At 37.4% G+C, this 19,878-nt stretch overlaps 1 protein-coding gene across 1 annotated transcript in view; it reads left to right on the forward strand.

The window, feature by feature from the left end:
- VCAN (versican) overlaps positions 1-19,878 on the forward strand; it is a 119,381-nt gene that overhangs the window by 37,049 nt on the left and 62,454 nt on the right. Inside the window, exons 6-7 of the mRNA XM_055123646.1 lie at positions 10,126-10,419; positions 17,055-19,655. Coding sequence (XP_054979621.1) covers positions 10,126-10,419; positions 17,055-19,655 — 2,895 coding nt within the window. The remainder of the gene's footprint in view (positions 1-10,125; positions 10,420-17,054; positions 19,656-19,878) is intronic.

The following is a 19,878-nucleotide window of genomic DNA, read 5'->3' on the forward strand; positions in this document are numbered from 1 at the left end:
ATGTTTAACCATTGGTCAAAGTTGCTGTACTGTCACCACCAGCAGAGTTTCAAAGCCTGGTACCATGGTCACTAGACACCCAGAAAAGGTTTAGACCCTCTCTCTTACTCTCAACAAAATCTTACTGCTATTAGTAAGAGAGAATGAAGTCAGGCACCTTGAGAATGATAAAAACGAAGCGTGCTGGAAGTAGACTAGAGACTGAACACGATGGCCACTCAATACCCCTATCACAAACAACAACACCAAAATGGAGAGAGAACAAAATGGAATACCCTGCCACAGAGGCTGGGTGGGGTGGGGGGGATGGGATTGGAGGGTGGGGGGGATATTGGGTTCATTGGTGGTAGAGAATGGACACTGGTGGAAGGATGGGTTCTCGAACATTGTATGAGGGAAACACAAGCATGAAGTTGGGTAAATTTGTAACTGTATGCTCATGGTGACTCACTTATTAAAAAAGAAAGAAAGAAAAAAAAAGAAGTAAATTTATAAAAATTCTTCGGAAAAACACCGTAACTTTCTGTATCACAATCATGATCACAATCACGAAATCCCATTAATCATCGATTTCTCTAGCGGGCTCAGTAACCTCTCATTTCATCCTTTCCCTGATATCTTAGAAGTTTATCTTGATTCAGCCCTCCCAACAATGTCGCACTGGGGGCCCTCTCAGGGTCAGGGGAATGAGATCCAGCTTGTTACTGGATTTAGCATATGAATACACCATGGGAAGCTTGCAAGGCTGTCACATGTGGGCAGGAAACCCTCAGAAGATTGCCAGTTTCTCCTAGAGGGAGAGGTAGGCTATAAGACCGCTTTGCGGTCGCGTGTTTCTGGGAGCTTGCTTTTAAGTCTTTCTGTGGATGTTGGCCATTGATGGGATTACACACACCTGGGTTCCTCTGCTGATACCTTCATGCATGAGGCCTGTCCGAACGTGTGGAGAGGGCCTCCAGCATGGCTATAGCTAGGTTCTGGTGGTCTTTGGCCACTGGGAGCTCTGCTCGGTGTGGGGAGGGAAGTTGGAGCTCATCCCCTCCAAGGGGCCCCAGGGAAGACAGCCAGGGGTGCGGGCGAAAGACTCTCTGTGTAATAGAGGCATTTTGTGTTTTTGTGAAATAATAGATACTGTAGCACATTGCTTCCGGATAAAAGGATTATTATTTCTTAGACTTTCTGCCATTTTAATAAAAGAATAATTCTGAACTGGAAAAAAATGATAAAAATGTTTACATTTTAACAAGGCTTCTTGAATCTTTAAATCCTATAAGTTAAGATATGTGAGAGCTTTTGAAATACTACAGCGAGAAAGATGTGGATTCTTTTCTCCATGAATGTTACTTGATCTAAAGAATGTTTGTACCTAAGAAGAGTAATGATAGTTTTGTAATAAATAGAAATTACAAATGTTCAAGACCAAGTATAAGGCTACCTTTTACTTCTGTTTTGGCCTAAACCAAGTGAGAAACTTGAAAGGTGTTGCCCCATTGTTTACTTAAGTACTGTTTTGGCCCTGGTATCAAGGAAATGTAAAAAAGCTTACAAATCTTGAACTTTCCTATGCTGGAAAAAATTCAGGGAGTGCTGTCTGCAAATGAGCAAAGGAAATCATGATTTTATTTGATAAGAAATAATTTTCAGGCCAGACAGTTCAAAACAGAAAGGCTATGAGCACAAATAAACAAAGAAATATAAACATTTATTACTTCACCCAGCAGAGATACCCAGCTGGAAAATAGTAATGAGATCTTGGCTTTGCCTACTACAGAAAATGGGAGGGAGGAATTGAATAATTATCTATGAGCTGCTGATGTAAATTACCCTTTTCATCGTGGTGATTACAAAAGAAAGGCCCTAGTTTTCCCCTAGATCAGGACTCTTTTAATTTTTCTGAGTTACTCCTGTATATAAACTCTAGCCATTGAACATCATTGGGTCATTTTTAATGTTTTGATTTGTTTCATCATTGCTTGTTTTTCCAGTATGTCATTTTTAAGTTTGCCAAAAAGTATCTTTTCCATTTAGCACACAGAAGTGTGGAAAAGAGCACACATGGTCCAGTTTCCAGAGAGTCTTGCCTCAGTTAGTTTTCAAATTACAATATTGCTTTCCTTAATATTTTTGGAGGTGCTCATTCCCAAGTTTAGGATGTTTGTAGAATGTTACCAGATATTAAATTCTCACCAGATATCCCTCCAGTTTCATCTAGGAGTTTCCTGGAAAGTTGAAATAACTGGCATCACTCAAAGTCACAAGCATTTTTTTTTACTGAAAATTTGTAAAAATATGGGTTGATAGGTTTCATATATGTTTCTTATACAAAATTTTCTACATGTGAAATCCCCTTTAACGTGTTGAATCATATTTCATGCATGTACTAATATTTAACTACATATATACATATATAAATCTCAATGAATTCTTTTAACTTGATATTTTAAGTATTGCATCATTTTCTGTAAATAAAAGATATTTTGTATATTTTCCCTGATATTTTAGCTGTTTTTAAATTAAATACCCTTCATACTTTGATGTTTACAAAATATGCTTCAAATCGGTGCTCTAGTTACAAATTTGATAATGAGTAACAGAATAATGAATATCTGCTTTGATGAGGCTACCTCAGGGCTTAAGAGTATATTCATTGTCAATTTAGAAAAATGATGCTGGGGTCTGGAGAAATAACTAGAGTGATTAAGGTGCTTGCCTTGCACATAGGGGACCTGGGTTTAAGCCCCAGTACCACATATGGGCCTACGGACACTGCCAGTAGAGATGTTTGAGCACAGAGCCAGGAGTAAGTCCTGAGCACTGCCAAATGTGACTTAACCACCCTACTCTCATCTCCCCTCCAAAAACAAAAAGAAAGTGATGCTGCTTTTCCAAGAGGATAACAATCCAGTCAACTTTAAACGTATGAAATTATCCAGTTAAGAGTATTGAGGGGTGGGCTGGAGCTATAGCACAGCACAGCGGGTAGGTTATTTGCCTTGCATGAGGTTGACCCAGGTTTGATTCCCAGCATCCCATATGGTTCCCCGAGCGTCGCCAGGAGTAATTCCTGAGTGCATGAGCCAGGAGTAACCCCTGAGCATCGCCGGGTGTGACCCAAAAAGCAAAAAAAAAAAAAAGAGAGAAAAAAAAGAGTATTGAGAGGTAAGAGCATTATTTGTATGCTTTTTTCCCCCTCTCTTCTATTCTCTAAGCACCTTCTCACTCTAAATATGGTGCTGTGATTAAAGTCGGAAGGAACTTTTAATTCTTATATCAGGAAAAAACAATGCCTTTAGGATAACCTCTGGGTAGGATTTATATGATCTGACCAATTAAGCCCTTTTAAGAGAAAGAGGCAAATTCAATGTTGCTTGATTTCCCTGGTTTCTGTTCCTTTGATACTAATTTGGTTTAATTTCTGGACTTCAGATTTTATTTTCACCTTTTCTTATGATGATTCACTTATTGACCAGGTGATGAGTTACAAGTTACAATTCTGCTACTGGCCCAGACTTAATTTCTACCGAATTTCATTAATGCTATTGATGAAGCTAGCCATGATGACATGGCTAACACTGTCATTTAGAAACATATAATTTGACTGGTAAATCATTCCAATGAATTTTAAAATTGAAAACTAGATCAACAGAAATATGGAATATATTAACCTCTTAACTACCATTGTCTCTAGAAGTGGTCAGTGTTGAGTGAAAAATCTGTAGTTTTCTATGGGATAAGGGTTGAAATCTTGGCATCTATAATTTATTACTCAGGAGAAAAAGTTCTGCTTTGGTCTACTGTATCTTGGTTGCTTACTGGTAAAATAAATGTCTTCTTAAAAATGAACTCCTTCTATATTTGCTGCATTTGGATTAAGTATCATCTTAGACCTTCATCGGGAACTCTCTTGTAGTTGCAAATCCCTGTGCTCTCTCACAGTCTTTGACTCAATTCTGGAGGCAATGAGCTTCGCATGTTCTTTGCTTAGTACTCTCTAGGTTTCTGACCCTTGCTTTGATTCCTCTGGTTAGGGGGCTACTTCCTCTGATCTTGAGTAAGACAATATGCAGACCAAGGAATACTTAATTCAAGTTTATTTGTTATGAATCAATGGAAATTCCTCCTTTTGACTTTGACAGAAATATACAGCCAGGTAGAGCAGTGTTTCTCAAATTGCTGCATAAAGCAGATCTTTGGACTGTTAACTAGGATTCTATAAAAAAAAGTAGGTGTTTCCTGGTCAAATGATTCAGCAAATCATGACTTCTTTTTTGGGACTATCAACATATACTGTAGCACTGTCGTTCCATTGCTCATCGATTTGCTTGAGCGGGCACCAGTAACATCTCCATTGTGAGACTTGTTGTTACTGTTTTTGGCATATCAAATATGCCACGGGTAGCTTGCCAGGCTCTGCCGTGTGAACAGAATACTCTCCGTAGCTTGCAGGGCTCTCCGATAGGGACAGAAGAACCAAACCTGGGTAGGCCACGTGCAAGGCAAATGCCCTACCTGCTGTGCTATTACTCTATCCCTGTGCTATTACTCCACATTTGTGTTTTTATTATAAATATGATAATAATAATGGACTATTAATGACTGAAAAATTTGCAGAACCTGGTCAGATGACTTTCATTTATTTTCTAAATGCATGTTTTAGATTGTCTTCTTTTGTGGTGTGGGGATACCTACTCATCTTTCAAAAATCACAGATCACTAGTCTTCAATAAAAGACACTTCTGGAAACTGTATTCGTAGAATTTTCACCATCAGTTGGCAATCTTCCTGATCCACACCTTTAGCAAAAGCTCATAAAAGTTCCTTTCTGACTTAAACAGCAGCTCATCTACAATCATATTATGTTGGATTAAAAGAAAAAAACAAAGGATTGTCTGATTAAATCAAATCAGACTTCCAATGAGTTAAAAAATGATGGGTGGCCATATGGGATGCCAGGGATCGAACCCAGGTCGGGCATGTGCAAGGCAAATCCCCTACCCGCTGTACTATCGCTCTGGCTCCAATGATGCCATGTTCTATGTAGCAAGTACATTTGTTTATTTAGAAATTAACTTTTTATCTAAGACACAATTTTAGCTACATTACCTAGTATGAAATGTATGATTCAATGCATAGAGTATATTAATAATTCAAAGTAAACTAAAAGTTTTATTAGTTTAGTATTTTACATGATTAGAGATCAGTGTAATAACCTATTTTTCCTATTTCCCATTTTTGTTAAATTTTGAAAGTACATAGTACATAATAGTACTTTTATGTATAGTGCTTAGTATATTTTACTATGTATTATAATATATTATAATGTAATAATAATAATAAGTTATATCAGAGACATAGGCAGGTGCGTGTTTGTCAGTGTGCAGATCATTACAATGTGCCAGCCTATCAAAAACTTGTATTCGGTAGACTGGGAACATCTGTAAAGTGATTAGAGGCCACCCCAAAAGCCTCCATCCTTCTCGAAGGGCCCAGCAAGCTACCGAGAGTATTCCACCCACACGACAGAGCCTGGCAAGCTACCCGTGGCTTACACAATATGCCAAAAATAGTAACAATGATGGTTCTCATTCCCCTGACCTAAAAGAGCTCCCTATCCATCATGGGACTAAACTAGCATGCAACAGGGATGAATGGAGACTTTACTGGCGCCTGGTCGAGCAAACTAATGAACAATGAGATGACAGTGATACAGTGATATTATTTTGAGACGAATGCAATTTACATCATATATAATGACAGATCATAATTTATCTTTATAGATAATTTCTTTCAATTCCTACTTTAAACTCAATGCCACTTAAATCCTTCTTACATGCAATCATAATTACAGGAAACCCAATGGTAATGTCTCTTTCAATATGTTTTTTCTTTGAAAAATTTTAAAGTCATTTTTATTGTGGTACCAGAATTGACAATATTGTTAATCATACTTTTCATGCATAATAAGTCCAATACCACATCCTTCATCCTTCAATATATTTAAACATTTTTTTTTTGCACCCTAGTCTGAAAAGTTCTTATATAAAAGAAAAGAAAGACAGGAGTCTTGGGGATAAGAAAATTAATTAAAAGTAAAGCCATTATGCTATAATATGATTAATTATATAGATAGAAGGTGTATCCTCAGAACAATCAAATATTATAGCTTATAGTTTGATAGTCTAATTTAACAATTGTTTCTATATGAAGAGTTCTGTTAAGTAGATTGTCATTGGTAAGGAGATTCTTTTTAATCAACTTGTACCTTCTTTAAACTTTCTTTAATACTCAAAACATATCTGCTTTTTAAAGTAGGGACATTATTTACCCAGGTATTCATGCTGTAATTTTCACTTATTAGTCCTTTGGTCTAGTTATATTTGAACAAGTGATTTCTCCACAAAATAAGCTATTATTGCTGTTTGGAGAATCAGAGCCTTGCTCAGTCTATTTCCTTTCTTTTCTCTGCTCCAGTTGGCTGATCACTCATTTTCCTTAGAGAGGCAGTGGTTTTGCTTCTTGTAGGCAAACCCACAGTGTAGGAAACAAAGGCAATCAGAAAAACATTCCAGCTGATCTCCTGCCCTCTTTCACACTTGTGTTCCCTTCAGGCCTAATTCAGATACCATAATAAGGTGAGTGAGTGTACTAGGGAGGCTCTTTCTCTGTCTCTCCCTACATCCTTTTAGCTAAATCTATGTAGGCAAAATGATTTACCTGACAAATTACATTATTCAAAGTTCGGCAGCAAATCAATTTTGTTTGATGTGCAACTTGGAATGAATAGAAGAAAATTCTTTCTTTCTTTCTTTCTTTCTTTCTTTCTTTCTTTCTTTCTTTCTTTCTTTCTTTCTTTCTTTCTTTCTTTCTTTCTTTCTTTCTTTCTTTCTTTCTTTCTTTCTTTCTTTCTTTCTTTCTTTCTTTCTTTCTTTCTTTCTCTCTCTCTTTCTTTCTTTTTAAGGAAGGTGGGAAGCAGGGTGTGAGGGGATGGTGGTGTTGGGCCACACCTAGGATGCTCAGGGAGTACTTCTGATTCTATGCTCAAGAATCACTTTGAGTTCAGGGGACTATATGTGGTGCAAGGAATCAAACTGGAGTCTGCTCAAGCACCGTAACCATTGTATTATCTTTCTCTAGCTCTGCACCATGTTTTCTTAAAAAGAATTTGAGATGAAGGTCAGGGAGAGAGTTCAAAGGAGAGAGGGTAAAGGGATATACATGACAAACTTACAGTATCTGTATTGCAAACCATAATGCCCAAAATGGAAGAGTGGGGGGAGGGAGGGAGCCAAGGAGGAAGAGAGAGAGAGGAGAGGTGCCTGCAGTAGAGGCAGATGGGGTGGGTGGTTTGGGGGAGAGGGAGGGAAACTGGGGAACATTGGTTCTAGGAAATTACACTGGCAGAGGGATGGTGTTGGAACATTGTGTGTGACTGAAACTCAATCATGAACAGCTTTGTAAAGCTCTATCTCACAGTGATTCAATTAAAAAAATTAAAAATCAAAACAAAAACCAAACAAACAAAAAAGAAATATCATGGAGCTTATACTACTATGGGATTGCTAGTTCCACTTCTCACTGTCACTGTTACCCCATTGCTCATCGATTTGTTCGAGCGGCCACCAGTAACGTCTCTCATTAAAAGACTTATTGTTACTGTTTTTGGCATATCCAATACGCATGGGTAGCTTGCCAGGCTCTGCCGCTTGGGCTCCATACTCTTGGTAGCTTGCAGGGCTCTCTGAGAGGCTCGGAGGAATTGAACTCGGGTCGGCCGCGTGAAAGGCGAACGCCCAACCGCTGTGCTAGTTCCACTTGCATATATTTAAAATTTATTATGGAAGGAATGTCTACAGGGGGAGGAGGAACGTCAGTTTTTAGAATGTATCTTTGAATATGAAATATTATCCTCTGCTGGTCTGGATAACTGAAGACAAAAACCTATCCATTTTATTTTTTTCTCTTTTGGGTCATACCTGGCAATGCTCAGAGGTTACTCCTTGCTCTGCACTCAGGAATTACTGCTGACGGTGCTCAGGGGACCATATGGGATGCTGGAAATCGAACCCGGGTTGGCCCCATGCAAGGGAAACGCCCAGCCCGCTGTGCTATTGCTCCAGCCCCAAACCTATCCATTTTTACCTTTAGTTTATTTTTACCAATCAGGTAAAAGTCATTTTTCTTTTTCCTTCTTCAAATCGCCCTTACTGAGAATTGGCCTAGTTTCATCAGTAGCAATTTAATTTAGAGTGAGAAAAGTTGATACGTGTGATTTGGCCATTTTTCTTGTGACTAATTTCTCTTGTTTTATAAAGCCATCCCACACTCAGAGTAATGACTTTATTTCTTTTCAACTCTTGCTTGTTCCATCTGGATTGAGTCAGGTGGATATCTGAACAATGAGAGCTCTTGAGCCCTAGTTAACTAACACATCCCAGACTCCGAGAGCAGCTGTGGGGAGATGAAAACAGCTGCCCCATTAGGGAGCTAACAATATTTTTGCTTTCTCTCTACTCCTTTATCATTCCTGCTCTGTTTCCTTCGATGTTCTCTAATCCTGCTTCTGACTTTTGACCACTTGTGTACCTACGTGAAATGCATCATTTATGTGGCATTGAATTTATCTAAATTAATTGTTTGGGTAGTTACCCAAGTAAAACCCCAGTTTACAAACTCTTTGACATTCTTAGAATATTTCATTGCGACACCACCCATCCTCTGATCATTATAAATGTCTCACCTTTCTTGATTACTCAATAAGTGACATAAAGTTCTCTCTAATCCAGCCAGAGGTCCTGTTACTTGTGTTGTCTTCCTGAAAAGGGGAAAAAGGTTGCTCTGATAGACAGACCGGCCACAAAAGTAACCTATTTGGGGCACGGCAAATGGAAAAAGTGTGGCTTTCTTTAAGGGGACTTTATTGGGTTATCTAGTTGAGTGGGGTCTGATACTGTCCCCATTCCCTCTCAAAATCAGACATGCATAATCCTCATGGCAGCTGTGTACCTTCAAAAGGGTAGCAGGAAACAGGACTCCATTATGCTTCCATCCCTTTCCATATTTATTTATTTATTTGTTTTTAATTTTTTTAATGAATCACTGTGAGGTAGTTACAGACTTACAGACTTTTGTGCTTATATTTCAGTCATACAATGATCGAGTACCCATCCCTCCACCAGTGCCAATTCTCCATCACCAATGTTCCCAGTATTCTTAACAGCACCCCATCCCATCCCCCACCCCCCTTCCTCCATGGCAGGTACATTTCCTTTTACTCTCTCTCTCCTTGAATGTTTTGTGATTTGCAATGCAGGCATGAAGTCGCCATCGTGTTCAGTCTATAGTCTACTTTCAGCACACATCTCCCATCCTGAGCAAGCCCTCCAAGCACCCTTTACTTGGTGGTCTTTTCTCTATCTGAGCTGCCTTTTCCTCCAACATGTGAGGCCGGCTTCCAAGCCATGGAGCAATCCTCCTGCTCCTTATATCTACTATCCTTGCATCCCTTTCCATTTTGAAATCCTGGAGATTTTCTTGTTTTGTCCATTTTTTTTTTGAGGATTAATTTGTTTTGTTGGTAGTTGTAGGTGAGGAGTGTCAGATAATTTTTGAGTTTAGAATAAAGTAAAATAGCCTTTGTCATAGTTTAACATAACTTTTTCCTCTCTAGTTCGGCATGCTAGTAAGTCGATTCCAGGCTCTTCCTTTATGGACCACCATAACAAAGTATTTCTAGGAGGTACATGTGGATAGAAGATGAAATTTTACTGATCTGTTTCTTAATTTTAATTTTATTATTTATTAAAGTTATCTTAAAATAATTGACTTTATATAAGTAAGATGGTTACAACGGTGTTAAATTATGTGGAACAAAGCTACTGCACCCCACAACCACCAAAGTGTCCACCACCCCTCCCCATACTGTGCCTATATTACCTTGTGTATTATTTATTTGAAATCATGTGTATTTCACAGTTAAAAAAACAAAATCTGTAATTTTAATTTTCGGCTTCAAAATTCAGAAACTACCACTTTACCATGAAAAAATGATGACTTGCTTGTCTCTTTGTCCCATACCAGAAAGGAATGAAGAATTCAACTTAAGGCTTTTCCCCTTGCTTCTTGTAGGTGATGTTTACCACATCACTGGTCCCAATAAATTCACCTTTGAGGAGGCCAAAGAAGAGTGTGAGAACCAGGACGGGCGGCTGGCGACGGTGGGAGAGCTCCACGCGGCTTGGAGGAACGGCTTAGACCAGTGCGACTATGGGTGGCTGTCGGACTCCAGCGTGCGCCACCCTGTGACTGTGGCCAAGGCTCAGTGTGGAGGTGGTTTAATTGGGGTGAGAACCCTGTATCGTTTTGAGAACCAGACAGGCTTTCCTCCCCCTGATAGCAGATTTGATGCCTACTGCTATAAAAGTAAGTATTTGACTTATTTTCTTTTTAAAAAATTACAGATTCTAAAAACCACTTCAAAACCAGTCATTGATATTCAGATGGCCATTGGAATGGCTTCCAGGTTTTGCAGTGAGCGCTCAGAGTGGTAAACGTTGATCACTTTGAAAAGCAAAGAAATGGAACAGAAGCTGTGTGGTTAGGGGTTGCAGGCATAGCTTAACAGTAGAATATTGCCTTGCCTGGGTGAGAGGCTGGATTGGATGCCCTGCGCTGCAAACAGCAAACAGAAAGACTCAGAAATAATTGATTTACTATAGATTATTTGTATGGGAAAGTAGAAGGAATTTGACAAGAAGTTCTTTGAAGGGAATCAGGAAGTATTAGGGTTGGGACTTACCCATGCCCTAGAATCACTGGAAGTATTTCTGGGTAGTTATTTTATATTAATTGTAGTCTTCAAACAATTAGATTCTTGGTGTTATATTCAGTATAACAAAGCCAGTGGTGGCTGAGTGGAATCCTTGAATTCTGTTTCTCTTGTCTTCATTTGTTATCATTCTTAAAAGTGACAGAATTTAAATTTCAGTAATTGCAGGTAAGTATTTGGAGCTGACATGAATGATCATGGCATGTAAAAATGAAACATATATACATATATATATACACACAAAAATTTCTACTCTTTTCATTTTATTTTAAATAACAGAAATAAGTGTCTTCTAATCTGGTTATCATATTGAAATGTATATTCTTTTCTTGGAATAATATTAAAAGGCTATATTTCAATTAGGTACAGTACTTAAAATTGATTAAGTAATATTCTCCAATATTTATGGTACATTTATTTATTTTCAGATATCCTTAAATTATTTTCACAGTAGTAGTTATATGATATAATCTCATACTTGCAGAATTTTTAATTAAACACTTACTCAACCAAGTAAGTCAGTATGGAACATTACTGTGAAGTTTGCTGTAGGGCCTGTATTATGCCAGCTGAACAGAGATTACCTAGAATTTTTGGTGAACTCGAATGTGTTCAACTTAGCACCTTGTTAACATTAACAATTAATTGAATTTTAAAAAACTGTAATTCATGTGAAATGACTAAAAAGTATACTACATTTCTGTGTAATTGGCTTCTAAAGTAAAATACACAGACATTACTCATCAACCAAAATAACAGAGTTGGATGTCTATGCAGTCAGCAAAATAGATGTACTACAAAATAAGAGCTAACACTTTCCATTGTGCTAACATCTATTTTGTGGACTATTTAGAATTCCAATTCTCTAACTTTGGTTGATTTTATTTTTAGCTAAGATGTGTTGCTTGGATCTTGCCTCCTAAATTCAACTTTCTGAGTGTTAAAACCATGAGTTGTGCATTAGCATGATGCAAGCTTACCATAAAGAGCCATTGAAAATAATAATTTTTGTTCCTAGACTCTGCAGAAAAACGCATCTTTACTCATTTTCAAGAAACAAATGACAAGAACAGCAAAAACCTTATTTTTAAAAGCAAAATAAGATAGGCATTTCTTTAATCTACATTCTTAGAACAGTGAGTTTTCACGTAGTTCAGGCTCTAAAATCAGTTTTGCATTAAGTGACCAATACAATTAATAAACAAAATTGGATTGTAGTTTGTGTGTGAATTAGAAGGGGTTACAGAGGTGAAATTGGGGATTTTGACTAACTTGTTGATTATGCTTTATAAAACTTTAGAATTCCTCCCTGATGGTAAAATTTAAAGCAAAACCTTTATATAGCCACAAAGAATTTACCTGGATGTGTTTGAAATATTTTACTCAAATGAGCAACTCACAGGCATGTGTGAAATACCAAGGTACTTAGATTTAAGTAAAATAACCACGTACAAAAATCTACATGAAATTTGAACCTAAAGTTGAGGTTTTAGTCCATGATTTCCTCTAATGATAGGCTTTTTACTTTATCCTAAACTCAATTTCTAAAAGTAATTTCTGAAACTTAAAGCCTGTTTTAGTTTAGAAATATAGGAATAAAGCCACACTTTTTCTTGTTTGCCTTTAACAAGAATGGGAAGTGTTTTTAAAGCTATTTCTTGGTGAATGAGCAAAATTAAATTTCACTTTGTTACAGTTTTTTTTCCAGTATAAAAATCACATAAGAGAACATTAACCATTACTTACAATAAGTACCATTAGAGTCTATTCTTATTAAACAGTCCTAGCAGTGTATTGAACATACTCATTCACTTGTCTCTCAGTACCTCTTCCTCAAAGGAAATATGTTTCTTGTTTATAAGTCTCACTTTTTAAACCCACAATTAATAAGTGAACTTGCTCTAGTCTTTATTATTTTTTACTTCTCTCTGCTCAAGATAGACTAGAGCCAATGGTCTAGAAAAGACTAAGTAGCCATCACTCATATCTATCTTATTCAGTTTTAAATTGACCCTCCCTTCTAATATATGGTCTGTTAATTCTTTTTTTTGCACTGTTTACCATAAACTGACCACAAGCATCAAAAATTTTTGTTTCCTAAATGATATTTTACAGATGTTCTCTATTAGATCCAGGGATATGGCCCAAGTGGTCTACCATGCGTCCAATACCTTGAGGCCTTATTTGATCCCCATTTCCACAAATCATCCATGATTTGGTGTAACCATTGTCGTCCCTAAGTATTACACTGGGCATGGCTCTCTATTTTAAAAAATGCTCCATGTTTATGATTTAATGTTAGTACAAATGCTAAAAGACAATTTGTTTTTTCAGTTTGTGAACTCTTTGGTGTGAAGTCAGGGGCCTCCCAGCAGTGGATTACCAGCAGGGATTACCTGGACAACAAGGGTGTTGCTCCAAGATCTCCAGGGCCATACTTGGTGGTGCCAGAGGACCATGTGGTGCCAGATATTAAACTGGGTTTGGCTGCATTCAAAGTCTGTAACTTAATCCCTGTACTATATCCCCAATTCCTAAGAGATAAGTTGAATTCCAATCTTATAATTCTAACTTTTACTTTTTTTTCCAACTGTAAACCCTCCCGGATCAACTTATTGACTGTCCACTCAAAATCTGATTAAAACTTTCATTCAAAGTTTAGAACAGAGGAACAAATTAGATTTTGGTTAAATGCATGTATTTTGGCTATGAGCTAAATCAACTATTGTGCTGCCAATCAGGTTTTCCTATTTTATTAAGAAAATATGCCTCACATCGTACAGCAGAAGCAGGGAGATGATAGTTCATAGGAACATAAAATACCCAGAATACAGTGATGTGAAACATCTGTAGCTGACAGCTGCAAAGTTGGAAGACAGCTTTTGTGGGAAAAGAAGCATTCTGATTTTTGTTGTCTTCTTTAATAATAAAGATGAAGGGACTCTGGTAGTTTTCCAAGACAGAAACTTCCGCATGCTTCTTCTGGAAGGACACTTGTAGAATAATCTGGAACCATGTTTTTTACCATTAAAATCGCCTTTGTTAATCTAGTGATATTTATTCTTAAGAGATCTCCTTGTTGATTTTTCAAGTATTTTGGGGAGGTGCGGGAGTAGATGGTTCAAATGGCACAATGATGGACACTGTAAATTATAATGGGAATCAATGTTGAATTGATGAAAAAGCCATCTGACCCTCAAAGGAAATCTGAGGTTTTTATTTCCAAGTACTACAATTAATTAATTTCCAACTACTATTATTAATTACTTACAAGCAGCCTTTAGAACGGGTTCTAAAATTATTATAAATTCTTATATCTGAAAACAAAGTTGTTTAAATTCTGATAAAGGAGATTCTCTGAGGTACACCTGCTGTCTTTTTACTATGCTACAGAACTAGAGGAATACAAGAGAAATGGAGTGATATTTGTATCATACAGAAAGTGATTTAGTTTTTTAAAAATCTGGGGATTTCATTTCTTATTCATTATAGAGAAATTCTCATGGCACTGTAAAAAATTGCTAGCTCAGAACTTGGGTTGAACCATAGGAAGACCAGATTCACATACTTTCTGTATCACATCCACTCAAGTTAATTTCATCAGCCAAGGATCTACTCAGACGGAAAAAGCAAAATTAGCTTTTTAGTTGCTATTAATAATAATGTGGTTATATTTTTTCTAATATTCAGTAATCTGTATTATTATTTTGTTTCTATGGGAACTTTCTCTGTACGTTCATTTTACTATTTCCCCAAAGAATACAGTTATAAGGCAAACATGATTTTTGGCAGTTAAATGAGGTAACGGTTGTGGAATTTCAGAGGATAGAAAATTAAATTGAAACAAAATAGTCAAAAAACCCCCAAATAGTCAATGGTTCCCAACATTTTTCATGACAATCAAATGCTTGAATATTTCTTACAAGGAATAAATACAGAGCCATATTTTCTTTAAAAGGCAAGGGCCTTTTATAGTATGTTTTTGAGGAGTTCAGTTACTTACTTATTTATTTAATTTTGGTTTTGGTTTTGAGCCACACCCAGAAGTGTTTAGGGGCTACTTCTGACTTCGTGCTTGGGGGTTGTTGCCCTGATGGTGCTTGAGGAATCATATTACACCAAGGCCTGGAACCTTGATCTGCTGCACCGCAAAGCATTCCCATCCTTAAACCATCCCCCTGGCTCTGAGAGCCCTCTTCTTCTCTAGTTTTGTTTCACTATATCAAGGTAAATACTACAAAAGTTGAAAGATTATATAAATATACCATAATATAAATGGTCCTTGAGTTTACAAGGATAAGGACCAGAGTGATAGTACAGTGCGTAGGACACTTGCTTTGCACAGGGTCAACTTGGGTTTGATCTTCTGTACTCCATATGGTCCCCTGAGTACTCCTTGGAGTAATTCCTGAGTTCTGAGCCAGGGGTAGCCCTTGAGCATTGCCGGGATAGCCCCAAACAAAAGTAGGATGACTTTAGGCTTTCAAATAGTCTGTGACTAATCACAGCTAGTAATAGTTCATACTAAACAACAACAAATGAGACCTATTTTAGGCTTAACCTAATTTTCAGTAAAATCCAATTATTTTATCAATTTTTAAAATAAAATTCTTTTTTTTTAGGAGAAGTTTTAAGTCCATGATACACAAGTGGAAAATAGAAGTATCCCATATGCCCTATGTTCAGACTCATGCATAGCATTCCCTATTTTTCAGCCTCCTGCATTAAAGTGGTATATTAATTGCAATGAACAAACTCATTTTATCATAATCTAGTTACCCAAAGTTTTAGTATAGTTAATCAAAGTTTATAGTTGCCATTGGAGTTTATTCTTTGTCTTGTTCAACTGTGTTCTGGACAAATGTAGAATGATATGAATATGCTTTTCTAGTATCTTACAGACTTAGTACTGACTTTCTAGTATCATACAATTTTACCACTTAATGTCATTGAGTTTTGACAGAGTAAATGGAACTGAAAGGTCAATTTTGTTTTCAAGGTCTCTTGACTATGATTATTGTATAGTATAGATGCTACAGAGCACTTTTATCAAAGACAACAGTCATTACACATACAACTTATTTTCAAAGTCATTTACAAGTAGCAAAATAGGGTTCTTCACTACAGTTCTTTCTGAATTTAGGGGCAACTAAGTTTTTTTTTGTTTCTTTTTAAAATTTGATTTTCAAAGATAAACGCTTTATGTGTTAGACTATCACAGTTTCCCTATATTGAGAAGGACTTTTGTTGAAAATGCTGTCACTTTTACATACAATTTAAATTTCTTTAAACAAGCCAAACCTTTCTTTGTAAATCTGTGGAGGCACTATGATGTAGCATTTTTGATGGCATGTTATTTCTTATTTCCTGAGTCTATCCTTTCTGATGTTCCAACTGTTTGCAAGCATCATCTAAATTAGTCAATAGTCACCGAAAGTATAGCCTCTGGATACTTTACTTCCTGTTCAACATTTGTCTTTCATGTTCAAGTGAACCTGGAACTGAGACCTTTAAAGTTGCAAACATAGTGTGTAGAACATAGTACAAAATGCCAAGTATTCTCTGCCAGAAACATTTTAAAATTTGTTAGTAAAACGGTACACACAACAAAATTGAAAGAAACAGCAAGACAAATGTTCAACACCTGGAATCAAGTGAAGAATATTAATAAAAAAAGTTTAATATCCTGTTTTTATGAAAGCCTCCATATTATGGACAATGCAGTGGTTTAGATGTCATTCAGTCACATTTGATGTGGCTTTTTGTTGTTTTGCAATTGGATTCACTCCCTGTCCCTTGAGACACTCTGCAGCTTGATGGAGAAGGAGAGAGCTAGAGTCAGGGTACAGAAGCCTCTAGAATGAGTTCTCTTGCAGACTTCAAGTTGCTCCACAGTTTCCGATTTTAAAAAATCTATCTGCTGTTTCATTATTCTATTTTTTAAATTTCTCCTTATCTTCTCATCTTCCTTGACCATAAACATTCATATCTATTGGTAAACTTCATATTTATGGGTTTAATTACCCTTGCAATATAAAACAAGTCATCAGTTTTTGACTATAAAATGTTCAGTCTTTTGGACTAATTCAAGTGTAGTTTTTACACTTAATTCCATCACAAAACACTTTGGCTCACTCCCAAATACCTAGAAGCACTTAGCAAACACTGGACGCACAACTTTTTTTTATTAGTGACTTGTCTAATCAACTCTTTGAAATTATTTTTCTAGCTAAACAGAATATAACAGAGGATACAACCATCGAATATGAAGAAACTGCATCATCCAGTTTTTCCACAGAACTGGTACCTGACAGAACTACACCTGTCATACCTTTAGTCACTGAATTACCTCTCATTACAACAGCATTCCCACCTGTGGGAAATATAATTAATTTTGAACAGAAAACCACAGCTCAAACTGTCACACACAGAGTAGCCACTGAATCACCCATATCTGCCACAAGTATCAAAATGCCTTTGAATATGAGCTCCTATTTACCTTCTTCAGCACCTCTTGAAAAACCAGATATATCTGAAATTACAGAACAAGTGCCTCCAAGTTCAACTGTCATCTCTCGTCACACAACAGATTCAAGAGATGATACGACAAAAGATATCCAAACTCAAGAATCTGCTACACAAATTGAGCAAATAGAAGTGGGTCCCTTGGTAACATCTATGGAGATCTCAAAGCATCTTCCTTCCCAGGAATCCTCCATAACTGAAACACCATTCAGATCTACAACGATGACCCCGGAATCCCAAACTGAAAGTAAAACAGTAAGCCCTTTTTCTGAATCAGTTGCCACAGGAAGCTATGGCTTTACCTTGGGAGAAGATGATAGTGAAGACAGAACATTTACAGTTAGATCTGGTCAGAGCACGTTGGTCTTCAGCCAAATGCCTGAAGTCATAACTGTATCAAAAACTTCAGAAGACACAACCCCTACACAACTGGAGCATTTAGAGTCTGTCTCAACATCTACAGTTGTCTCACCTATAACTCTGCCTGGCAGTGATGGATCACCCATGACTTGGAAAGAGAAAGAAACTCATGGTTTTGACCAGTCTGTGTCCACTACACTTCTGCCATCACAGCATCAAACAGAAGTTGAATTGCTTCCTTATTCTCATGATAAAAACTTAGTTGGGAGAAAGACTACAATTGTTTATCCCTATCTAGAAACCAAAATGCCACAAGAAAAAGAAAGAACAGAAACAGGAGCAAGGGATTTGGAGGAAGAGCTTGTGACAACTCCAATTGGATTAGAAACCAGTGTCTATCAAGATACTACCAAGTATGATGAGGGTATTACGGCTGAGCATTTGACCCACAGCACTCAAACTGTAGAGGTGGTCACTGTATCAAAGTGGTCATGGGATGAAGAGAACACAACATCAACAGGCTCTCCAGAATTGTCCACTGCCTTACTCACCACGGTGGGCATGAGTGAGAGAGGTAAAGAAATCCCAAGTTTCACTGAAGATGGAAGGGATGAATTTACTCACATACCGGATAGTACTCAAACATCACTAGAATTTACTGAGGAAGACACAGAAAGAGCTCCTTCTATCACAAGCACAGAGGGCCCTGTTGTTTATTCAACCACAGAAGGGAGTGCTTCCGGTGAAGGGGAAGATGTAGAGGTCTCTAAACCTGCATCTATTGTGCCCCAATTTGCATTCACTTCAGATGTGGAAGGATTAGCATTTGTTAACCATAGTAGTACCCAACCTACTACTTATGTAGATAGTTCTCCTACCATTCCTCTTACTGTAATTCCCAAGACAGAATGGGGAGTATTAGTACCTTCTGTTTCATCAGAAGGTGAAGTTCTAGGTGAGCCCTCTCAAGATATACGTGTCTTTGATCAGACTCACTTTCAATCAACAATTTCTCCAGAAATTTTAAAAACAGCAACAGAAGTTATACGGGGAACCACTGGAGAATTCCTTTGGAAAGAACAGACTCCCAAGATAACAGTTCCTGCTCTCAGTTCAACTGCTGGAACAACCCAGGAGACAACATCATTTCTGGATGAAACAGACAGTGATGGATCAGCCTATACAATCTCGGAAGACATATGGATGTCGGCATCTGAAGGAGTTCCAGGTTCAGAAACAACTCCAGTTGGAAAAATTGACCACAGTATGTTTTATCCACCTGGCGCTGTCACTGAGCAAAGAGGAAAAAAAGATGAAATGGTCACACTAACCTCAAGCGTGGAGCCAAAGGAATCTTTAAGTCCAGAACCTGAACCAAAAGATAAAACGGAAGGCACTAGTTCAACCCCTTTTAGCACCACTACCACCGAGTTCATAGAGGAAACCATTACTGAGAAAAGAGAGAAAACATCCCTAGATTATATTGATTTAGGCTCAAGATTATTTGAAAAGCCCCAAACCACAGAAATTCCAACAATTAAAACCACAGTTCCAAGTGATACCACCACTTCCTTCATTTTAGAAGACAGACTTCACACCATTTTAGCTCCCAAGCCATCATCAGCCTCCACCGAGAAACCGCCTCTCATTGACAGGGAACCAGGTGAAGAAACAACCCGTGATATGATGGTCATTGGAGAATCAACCTCTTATATTTCTCCCACTCCCATTGAAGATATTGCAACCACGGAAACAGAAGCTGATATTGACACAGAGTATTTCACAAGTTCAAGTATTCCTGCTACACAGCCAACAAGACCACCCATTGTGAACGAGACAGAGGTGTTCAGACCCCAGACACTTTCTACAACGCAACCCTCAGTGGGGACAAAACTTCAACCTGAAATAAATGTTTATATTATTGAGGTCAGAGAAAACAAGACAGGTAAGTCCTTGCTTTCTAGACATAGCAATCAAGGCAATCAGCAGTTTATCTTGAAAATTTCTTTTGGGGAAAAAAATTCAACATACCAAATGCTGCCATTAGAAGATATCTGGAGTGTGAAAATTTTCTGTGTTTTTAGCTTCATATATTTTACAAGAATTGGAAGAATATGTAAACAATTTGGAAGAATGTTAGATATGGTTTTATTTTAAAAGTCATAAGA

The sequence above is a fragment of the Sorex araneus genome, chromosome 1 (genome assembly GCF_027595985.1).
Source record: "Sorex araneus isolate mSorAra2 chromosome 1, mSorAra2.pri, whole genome shotgun sequence".
In the NCBI taxonomy this organism is placed as follows: Eukaryota; Metazoa; Chordata; class Mammalia; order Eulipotyphla; family Soricidae; genus Sorex; species Sorex araneus.